This window comes from Trematomus bernacchii, unplaced genomic scaffold (assembly GCF_902827165.1).
Source record: "Trematomus bernacchii unplaced genomic scaffold, fTreBer1.1, whole genome shotgun sequence".
Classification (NCBI taxonomy): Eukaryota; Metazoa; Chordata; class Actinopteri; order Perciformes; family Nototheniidae; genus Trematomus; species Trematomus bernacchii.
Genome location: NW_022987574.1, coordinates 198,738 through 210,000, shown reverse-complemented (window position 1 = coordinate 210,000; position 11,263 = coordinate 198,738). Strand labels below are relative to the sequence as shown.

Here is an 11,263-nt window from a genome sequence, read left to right as displayed (position 1 = left end):
ACCATCTAGCTTGCAACTCCATGAGCGATGGGATGAAATGATGAAATGGTCACCACTCCACGTCACATGCTTTGGCTACCTGGTAAAAGTATGGTCAAATAGTTCCCAGTAAATATTGATTAGGATTCAATTCTTTTAAAGGCATATTTTAATTATCCAAATGTCCTCCAGATCCCTAGTGCCACCAGCATATCAAAGTGAATTCAGTGCAGACATAATGAATACCTACAATATCAGCTGTATTTTGTGTTTATTAGCTAGTATAGCATGCTAACATGCTAAAAGATGATAAATAAATCATATCCTGCATTATGTTCTGTTGTTGCATATTCCTTCTTCTGTATCTTTCTGTTTCTACTTCCTCCTGCCACATGCTGGTCATGATGGCATCAGTCAATCTGTGCAAACACATCTGTGTACAGAAGCTTGTAGACACAGCAGCGCAAGAGATACGATAGAAACATCAGTTTACATGATCAGATTAGATGTTGGATAACCTTGCTGAGAAAATGTGCCTCGTAATGAGAAAGATTGTTGGGACAGACTGTTTCCGTATCTTCTACCTTCTTAGCATAATGAGGATCAAAGTAAAATGGTCTTATTGTGTAGTATCAAATGCTTTGATTTTCGTAGAATGTTTGATGCCCTGAAGAAACAAAGTTATCTGACCCTCCACTTCTATTTATATAATTTTCCAGTTGGAATGCGACAATGGGATATATTAAAGCTGATCTTGTTTTTGTGTGGAGTTACTTGGTGTCAGGTGGCGTCTGCTGGATCATCTGTGACAAAAGGATTATAGGGCTACTGGCTGCTTCTCCAGCTGTTGTTACACACCTTTTTCCCCCCTCATGTCCAACTGAAAACTTCCACATGGTAGAATGAATCGCCAAGCTTTGCCTCTACCCCAATCTCCCACTTTTCTATAGCCACATAAAATGCCCAGCAGAACATGCATCCCAGGGTTTTATTCCACTCGGTGTTCAGCCAAAGTCACAGTCAAACTGGAGTCAACTATCCACACAGAGAAGGAATATCTCCAGTTTTATGGAGTCGTAATGCGGTAGGGGTACTGTATAAATAATCTCTCCGCACTGAAACACTTCCAGCTGTTAAACAATATGCCCTTTGCAGTTTTTATTTTCTTTCCTTCTTTTTGAATGTATAAAGTGTCTTGCCCAGACTTCTTTGAAAATGAATACAATGTTTTTTTTTATATTGAGACATTCTGTTGTTGAATATTGCCTTTTGTGACACCTCCAGATTGTTGCACTTTATGCTGATTATTATTATCACAGAGTGGAGTTGGAACGCCTGTATCAAACGCTGCTATTGAAAGTCGGGCCTTAATGTGAAATTTAAACCTCAGTCTGTTTACAATTAGGCCCTTTGAAGCACTTCTCTGTAATCTCTCCCTCCTTTTGATATAAAGATTCAGTATTGATATAAATAAAGGGAATGTTGCCTTTGTTTTTAAAGCCATACCTGTGGCTTTTGATTGATGGATGGAAACTGTACGGTAGTTTTATATAATATAGTCTTGTTTAAAACCTCACTATGAGGTTATAGTTTCCCCTTAGACTTCAGCGGTATTTTGTATCAACACAGTCATAATGGCGATCCACTCAGTGGAAAAGCCTCATCCCCGTTGGATAACCATGAAATGTTGTTTGTGAACAAGGGATGATAAAGTAAATTCAGGGCTTTTTTCAGGGGCATCCTCATAGCCTTCGGCCAGGTTGCAGTGCTGGTCAGTGGAGGGGGAGATGAGAGGGGACCCCTCTTCATCTTGTAAAGATCCTGCCATTGGGCAGCTTTCACGGTCCACTGGCTTATCCTTCCAGGAAGTGAGGGGGGGTATGAGGAGCCCCCCCGCAGAGCCCCAGCATGTACCTTGGCTACATGCTGAGCCGAAATCAAAGGGGGCAGTCTGTCCTTAGCCCGGGGGAGAGTGAGTGTGCTGTGTGTGACCAGGGAGACATGGGTAATAGGACAGCTTGTCACACTTGTGCAGATGCTTGTATTTTTGACGGTATGTTTATACAATGTTGGCTTCTCTCCTGTTAGGTTGAACAGCAATGACATCATCAAAACACTAAGGCCTTGTGCAGTGAGGTTACATTCTCACTCATGATCTTGCCATCTTTCAGAAGTAACCTTCTGAATTATTCCTATTTAGTATGTTAGAACAAATACATTTAAAACAGCAATCATACTGTCATTCCCATTTGAGCAGTAGCTGTGGAATCTTGAGGTTAGAAGTCAAGGGTTAGAAATGTTTGGAGCAAAAAAGGCTATCTTGTCTCAGAGTTGTATCTAAAAACTAACAACATTCTGTTTCTTTTGTGTTCCAGTTGGTAGCCAGTGAGTCCAGCCCTTCAGATGAAGAGCCTTCAGTTCAGGAGCATCGCCCCTAAGGCCCCGGCCGTGGCGCCCTCCCCCTCCCCTGCGGTCCTGTCCTGCCAGCCTACCTCTGCCCTCCCTGAGGCTGCCACCGCCACTAGCCCCAAGTCCATCATTGTGCCCACCCAAAACTATGCACTGATGCAAATAGCAGGTCAGGATGGCACTTTTTCTCTGGTGGCACTTCCCCCTTCGGTCTCCTCTCAGACACCACAGCAACAACAGCAGCAAACTCAAACAAACCCAAAATTGCCCATTCCCAGATACCAGCCAATGAGAAGCAAGGGGACCACAGATAAGGTCAAGTCACCACCACTGGCTGCCAGGGCAAAAACTGTCCCCAAGGTTGCGGCCTCAGCACAATCCATGTCAGCTTCCTGTGGGCCAACAGTTATGAAGATAAAGCAACATGAGCAAACAAAGGATATCGTAGTGCCCAAAGAAGAGCCTTCAGAGCAGGTGATTCTGATTGACCCAGCCTCCTCTGATATCTCCGTCACTGCTCTTCTCCCAGACAATGCAGTCCTGTACCCGGGTTCTCAGTTAGAGCGAGCACCAGATTGCTCTGAACGACCTGCTACAACTAGTCTTATTCAGAACCTCCAGTACCCCCCTACTGCTGTCAAAGGCTCCCCAAGTAAGTCCCTTGAGGAAAGCAAGACTACAATGAGGCTGTGCCAATCTAATTCTGCTGTAGCCCAACCCCAGAGCAGTATCACTGTCCTGTCCTCAGCCATCTTCAGCAAAGCAGTCCAGATAATCCCGTCCCCACCAAAGGGTAAACTGCCCATTCTGCCCTACTCTAAGATGAAGAATACCCTCATCCCAGCTGCCCAGCTCAGCAATTTGTCTCCAGAGAAGAAGGGTTTCTCTAGCCAGACAGGACTCACCAGCCCCGTAGATCCTACATCCAAGACCCTCGAGACATCTGAAGCCTTGGTTCAGAACCTGGTCCCAAACTCCACTCTTCAGCCCAACTCAAAGACCACACTCATGCCTGTGTTGGGAACCCTGCAGAACCCACCCTGGTAAGAAGAGGGGGAGGAAGAGAAAGACAATGGAGGACATCTTGGCATTTGAAGCCAGAAAGAAGAGGTCTTTGTCTTTTTTCCGTGGAAGAGTCCCAGAGAAACCGCCAGCAGTTGTTCCAGGCTCTAAACAAAAAGAAGTTGATATTTCAAAGAAGTACCGCAGCATAAGACCCAAGCCCATGTTGGTCATGGAGACAGTTCCCCAACTGGTTAGTTTGCCTGCGGTTACTCCAGATGCCCAAGAACAGGAGCTTGTACTCGATCATCAACTCCCTACCACTACAACAACCAAGGCCCTGGACAGTCCTCCCCCAACAGCCCCAGTGACCCTACAACTGAAAGGTGCTTCGCATACAAGAGTGTTCGTAAGCAGCCGTCCGCTTCACCGCTGCCCTACCTGCAGCCGCTGTTTCCAGTTCAAGCATCACCTCCAGAGCCACATGAACAGTCACACCAACAGCCGGCCCTACGCCTGCCCAGTCTGCCGCAAGGCGTACGCTCACTCTGGAAGCCTGAGCACCCACATGAAGCTTCACCACTCCGAGGTACGCCCACGTCGGTCTCTGTGCTGTGAGTTCTGCGAGAAGTCCTTTGGATATGTCGGGGTTTACTTCAGTCATCTGAGAGAGGTTCACAAGGTGGTGCTGACCGTGGAGCCGTCCATCAGCCATCACGAGGATGACCTGTCAGTAGAGGGGTAAGATTAATATTGATTGAGCACTTACTTAATTGTTGCAGGTTTTATGCAGTGATGGCACAATTTATAGATTAATTGCCTGAATAAACATATTGATTACCTGACGTTTTTTAAACTGTCATATTAACGTTTTAAATCATCTTCCTCAGGGCCAACTCAGAGCCATCAGATGAGCAGGATCGGGAAGACCCTGTGGAGCTGCAGATAAAATGTGGCCGCTGCCAAGCCATCACTCCCACCTTTGCCGACATGAAGATGCATTTGCTGTATGTGCATGGGGAGGAGATCCAGGTTCCACTTCATGATGGTCAACAACTGCGCGGTGGCCGGGAGGCTGAAAACGAGCTGGTGAAGCACGCTGCCCACTACTGGCGTCAACTCAATGAGAAGCGCAACCTGGTCAAGTGCGGCAGCTGCAACGAGGAGTTTGTCTCCTTCTCCAAACTTAAGAGGCACATCATGTCCCACCACCATGGCCAAGAGGGGGAGGATAGTGTGACCCTCTCTTCACCAGAAGGCGGCGGAGGAAGACTTGGCGTCCTTGCAGCAGGTGCGGCCTTCAACTGCGTGCTTTGCAGCGAGGTGTTGGACACTAAAGACGGAGTTATGGAGCACTGGAGGAGTCGCCACCACTGTGAGCAGCCAAGCCTTCTGTGGGACGCACTGAGCTCCTACTCCGTCCTGGAAGAAGGTGAGGCTGAGGGGGATCTAGACACTCCTGCTCCAAGCCCACACTATCCAGCCTAGTCCTGGATGGGCATGGAGCCCTTTACTGTTACTTCTCACACATACTCAGTCTGAAAAATTAGCTACACAGGGATGGAGAGTTTCTCTTATGACTTTTATCACTAGTTTCATATTTCACCAGTTGGCACATTTGTCTTGGTCCAGGAGCAAAGAAAGATAATATTAAAATAAATGGTAGAAATTGATCTTTGTGATACAATTCATAAGGTACATTCTCTCAAGGAAAGATAATCCAATTTTTAAACAATATTGTTTTTCATGTTATTTAGATTGCACTGTTTGGTTTTTTGTTTGGAGATGTATGTATTTAGTGTCCCGTTGGATTATTTTTTTCTACTTATTTAAATCGTAATAAAAGGGTAATTATAACCTAGCTGACACAGTAATACTGTTAAAGGGTCAACTCACTTAATCTCTATGGTATCTAGCCATTCAGAAATATATATATATGGTTTTATGTGCTCAGTTTTTGATCTCCAAACAAAGAATAATTTACATTCTTTAAATTATAAAACATCTCATTGCAGAAACTGTGTCCGCGTTAATCTGTGGATTATCCAGAGGAAAATAAGTGTTGTATAGTACCCCGAGTACCACAAACAAATTCCCATGTACCTACGTTTTATAATCTGATACTACCAAATTTGCAATGCTAGATTCCACTATGGTAAAGTGAGAAAATGTGTTTTTAAATTTGGATGCACTGACCCTTTGCAAAATAATAAGAAATGTAAATCTCGTAACAGGGGCACACTGTCTAATGTCACAATGGCTGACAATTATCTATTGGCCTTGGGTTATTACTGGTTAAAATAAAACAGTAAGTGTACACAATGCCTAAATGTAATATTGCTCCTGTAACAGGAAAATAATATTTCAGTTATGACTTGAACTTTTACAGCCCGATTTAAGATCAGTATTAGGGTCCTCTGTCAACCCAGACCCATAAAGGAACACTTTCCTAACCAGCACCCAAGTGACATCCTTGTGGCCTTCTGAAAAAACGATGTTCATGCATAGTAGGGCTTACTGTCAACATGGTCCTCCGTAGGCCAAATTCAACCCCCTGACTTGTAGAGTATTGCCTTTTTGTGTATTCTGTGATATGCCAAGGTCTATTCACACTAGTGATTGTAGAAGTGAGTTTTGCATTCAAGCTTTTTAACCACTAACAGAATATTTTTTGTTGACTTACGCAAAGGAAACCATCAAATTGCCTACCTGTTGTTGCCAGCTCTTGTACACCTGTGGAATTGTGTGCACACAGACTCTATTAGAGTTATTATAAACTGTTGTCAAGTCCAGATAATATGCTATTTTATACTCTAGATTAATACAGAGGTCTTTTAGTATATTTATGCTTGTTGTTGGTCCTTAAAGAACCAGCACTGAGACATTTTGTTATGTTTTTTCTTCTAAGTTTGGGGATGCTTAATGTCTTGTTTTTCTTGGTGGGAGGCCATTGCTACATGGCAAGTATCTCTGCTTACTATATCTGTGTTTATCTTTCATATGAAGAAAAAAAAACATCACAGGGTCAAGTGAATGTACCTGAATGTTTTCAGAACCCTACCAAAAGTATATATATGCGATATAGACTTATTCCATAGATAGAATATATAGATATATTGAGACAAAATATATATATTTACATAGAGTAACTAGTGAATCAGCTGCTGTGTTCTGTCATATGGGAGGAGGGTAACAAGAGATGAATATATCATTGCCTACTGGCAACAAAAGCCATGAAGAGTTGTCCTTATGTGTCTGACACAAAACGTGGGACTGTGAATGAAGGGGAAAGCACTGATGTGTGTCACACTTAGTGGGTCATCTACAGTTTCTGAATGCTGTGTTTGAGTGTTCATCAATGAACTGTCCTTTTATTTTCAAGCCCTCAACACAAACCAGGAAGTGACAGAATTAAGGGTCAGACTCTTATTTCCTCAGTTAGATGAGAATCATACCATGACTGTCAGCACAAGTCAGAAAGTGAAAAGCCCCACGTTAGGTTATGTGATGTGTTTGACTCACTAATTATGTTGAGTGTGTCCAACAAAAAAAAAAAGACTGAAAGTGTTTGTGCTTGTGACTGTTTGTGTACCTGAAGAATCTGATGTTTGTGAAAATAAAGATGTGCTTTGTTCAAGACATTTCAAGTCTTAGAGGTCCCTGCCAAGTATCCAGTGTCATGCATTTAATGGAATTCAGAACTGTTTACACAAAAAGCATTTTGCCCAGCTAGGATTTATTTAGAAAATGTTTGGTGTCATACAGTTTGTTTCACTTGGGTAAAATGTTGAGCACTGTTAAGATTGCTAACTGCGGCTACAAGCCTTTGAAAGATAACTTCTGAGGTGATGTGTCTATTAGCTCGTATATTATCTATTTTTAACTGAGCATGGAAAGTAAGAAAATAAATGTAACACTTACTTACTACTTTTAGTTATCATCTTTTTTTGTACAATATGTCGGCTAAAAGCAGAAAAATGCCCAACACTATTTCTTAACCCATGAAAACATTTTCAATTTGTGTGTTTTATTAATGATGAATAATTGCCTGTCAATTGTATCTCAACAGATGAATTAACTAATATTTTCAACCTAAGTAAAAAGAAGAAATAGCTACATAAATTGACCCTCAAACACACTTAATACCCTGCCGATGTGAATGTCTCGTCTATTGTAGCATAAAGGGCAGATTGAGTGCTGGGCCTAGGCAGACAGGAGCATGGGTCACTGTGTATTCATCTGAAGAGACACAGAGAATGGAATTAATTGATAATTCACTCTGAAAAGGTGTGTGCAGGATGTAAGGGTCAAGCAAAGTGGGTTAGCCAGAGGGCTTTTAAGAGCCTACATATGCCTTACCTCTGTGCTCCTCCCCTCCTAACAGCCCTTCCATCTGTCTTCTTTAGCATCAAAACCCTATCAAACGTGCGTGCCAATGTGTTTCTACCTTTTGGTTTGAATGCACACCTCTCTTTTAGTAGCTAGACCACGCAATCCCTAAAAATTAGTTTTGAAATGCAACATGACATTTTTGAAGACTGCAGGTTCAGAGAAAGGTTTCCATGTTCCAAAAAAATACATAAAAACAATGGCTGCCTGCTTTGTGATGGCTTCATATTTAATGAATGAAGATGACATTAGTTCTGATCTCAATTTTCCCTTTGTGCATCTTTTATTCTGCCTGACATGATGGATTTAGAGCAAAAATAAACCACCCTTTTTCTAATCCACTAACATAAGTTAGAGAATGCACTTCCTATTTGTTTCCTATGCTGTCATGACCAAATACTCGCCCTGCCCTGGAAGTCATTGCCACACCAGTGTGGAATGCCGGTCCTAGGCTCTAATTGATTTGGAGGCACATGACCTTGTAACAAAGGTCAGAGGCTGTGATTTCTGCTGCTACTCAAACAAGCCACAGCACAAGAGAAACAGCAACTTCCCGACACAAAACAACCTCAGCAACTCAACTTCTTCAAACTACTTTACCCGGACTCAAAAGGTTTCAAATCAGAGGGACTCAACTTCAGGTGGCTTTCAGCTCCGGCAGAACACAGATAAAGCTGCGACATCAGAACATATCGGGACCCAATCTAGCGTCGCCATCGCACCACATCGCAGGCACAGATAAAAAGGAAAGCGCTATACGGTGATGCATATTTCCCTTTAATCAGAGCTAACATGTACCACAGCCGCCACGCCGCACTCCCACCTCACTGTGGCTCTCAGGGGGACATGGGAGATCAAAGCCACCCCCCTTCCCCCGCTTGTACATGATCAGTGGGAAAGAAGGAGAACTGCTTTCTTTCTTTCTCTTGTTTTTTTCTTTGAGCTACACCCCCTTCAGCACTACCTGGAAGTGTTAGGTGGAAGGTGAGTTTATGAAAACAGCAATATATACTGCGTACCTGTTTTGCTATTTCATTTGACACTGATTTTGCAGGAAGGAAACACGACCGCTAAACAACATTTCAGGGAGATGGAGAATAACAAAACTGGCGTCACTGGGAGAACGCCAAGGGAGATTTATGGCACAGTAAAAATGTGACCCACACTGACCACAGATGTTCTCGAGAACAACCTAGGTGGGGTGTAATGTGAGTGCAACATGCAATCTTTTGGCTAATGGAGGCTTCACTCCCACCTTCTCACTTCTCACTGTTCATGCTCTGTTGCCAGTCTGTCTTAATACACTAACGTCCGTGAAGCCTTCATAGGCACGTGCAATATGTTGGTGATACGTGTGCACATTCATCAAAGTGATTCTATGGTTTCATCAAAGATTTATAAACCCTCCTGGATGTCAGGACTTAGATGTACAAATCGGTAATCCCACATCTATGAACTCTGCCTCCATCTCTCTGGATCTGGAGATGTGATCCGCCCTTCCCTTCCCTGCTGCCTCTCGGTCTCAGGTTTCAAAGCGTCCCGACTCTCCTCACCCTCCCAGATTAGTCATCTAATGAGCAGCAGGGCTGATCAGGTGAATAATTGATGACGAGCGGCTGGAGAAAGGCATCGATCCGATTCCGAGCTGCGGCTCTAAATGGAGCAGGGATGGAGACACCTCAGGAGGATAAGCAGGCGCAGGTACATTACTGCAACACTCTGTTCTGTATGAGCTGTATGACTTTTTGATGTGCCTCTCCAAACCTGTGTCACACGCTCAAATTGCTATAAATATTAGTTTCATAAAACATTTGTATTACATGACATTGTGACAAAGTGTCCCTCAGTGATGACCCTAAAGGATGATCTCCTTATTGGACATCACTAACAAGGGATGGATGGTGGTCAATATTCCTCTACTCCTCTGTATTGCTAAGCCACGCCCACTTTTGAGCGTTAATCTGAATTTATTTGAAGTCTCATAATTATACCTAGCAATATATTCAATTAAGTGTATGTCAGTTACATCAGATTACAGAAAGCATTCTAAGTCCTATTTTCCTGTAACTTTACAATGTATATCCACTAGGGGGAGATTGAATCCAACAATCATTGACTTACAACCAAATATCTACTTGAAGAATTAGGTTCTTTGCAAAACGTTCTGCTTCTTCTGTTATTGATCATTCAGTCTGCTTCTGGCCTTGCTTATGTGTATTTAAATCATTTGAACGTATGTACAAGCATGAGTGCAGGGTATTTTCCATAGTGTGGTATCATCCAAACTGTGGCGTGTTGTGTGTGTGTCATAATTCATAACATATGACAAAGTCTAATAATACTTAATAATGTTCATAAACTGTTTTTGTTACCAGAATGCGGAGAACATTAATACACACAGACAAAGCATTAATGATCTGCATGACAAGACTTGAGAAATTATTTATATATATATATATATATTCTTTTTTTATATATATATATATATAAATCGGTCTGACAACACTTTCTACATTTAATGTCAGGCTAGATAACATAAATGGATGGATGGATTGAGTAAGCCCCCCTTAAGAATACAACTTTCATATGAAGATCAGACTTTTGTATGCAACTCAGTCTCTGGTTTACATTAACTACCTTCAATAAATATATATATCTCTCTCCTGTTCCCGACTGGATCCAATTTTTCATGCTCTCTTCAGCAATTACAGGCGACTGGACAGCTAACCGCGCCAAAACAAGAATATGCTTTTGATTTGTAGGAGACATTATTTCTGCCAAAGGAGCTAGCTTAACCAACTGCTCCAACTGCATACGTTCCAGTAAGTTCCTATATGAATAGACAGATCGATGAGTACTGAGAGATCTCCTTGCATCTATCATAGAAAATATTTTTGGGGGGGATTTGGCATGGGACAAGACAAACTGTATCTGTGTATGATGTGCCAGGAAGAATCAGCAGTTAAACGATTTAAACCTCCAACCCAGCATGCCCTTCATTCCTGTAAATCTGATCATTCAACATGAGTGCATGTGGTACACCTTATTCTGACATGGAGCTGATGGACATCATGTTGGTGACATTGTACCCAGTGTGCACGCCTCTTCTTTTCCATGTCGCTTGGATGGGGAATCCGCTACAGGGTGCTGCTCATTGCCTTTTGGTCCAGATGGTCAAGAGCTCCCAGCGTTCAGCGGGGTAGGCGCCGTTCGCCCAGGGGGGACTCCTGCCATCTGTTCCAATCCTCTCCGTTCTTCTCATATAACTCTCTGAGCCTCAATCCACTCAATGTAAAGTATGTCAGGATAAAGGGCTGATTCTGCCCCGTCCCATGTTTCTCCATGATTGATGTGTAAACAAAATCAGCTCAGATCAAAACATCTGGCTGATGAAAAGGTGCGATTGTCTTTATTCTGTCAGGATGGGCCTATTTTACTCCTGTCCTCATTCTTTGCTCTGAGTCTGACATCCACTTATTTTTGT

General features: G+C 42.8%; 1 protein-coding gene across 1 annotated transcript in view; it reads left to right on the top strand.

Moving 5' to 3' along the window:
* Positions 1 to 7,057, top strand: part of znf438 (zinc finger protein 438) — a 41,418-nt gene extending 34,361 nt beyond the window's left edge. The window contains 3 exon segments of the mRNA XM_034126759.1: positions 2,355 to 3,426; positions 3,428 to 4,131; positions 4,281 to 7,057. Coding sequence (XP_033982650.1) covers positions 2,383 to 3,426; positions 3,428 to 4,131; positions 4,281 to 4,878 — 2,346 coding nt within the window. The 5' untranslated portion in view covers positions 2,355 to 2,382 and the 3' untranslated portion in view covers positions 4,879 to 7,057.
* The last annotated feature ends 4,206 nt before the right edge of the window (positions 7,058 to 11,263 follow it).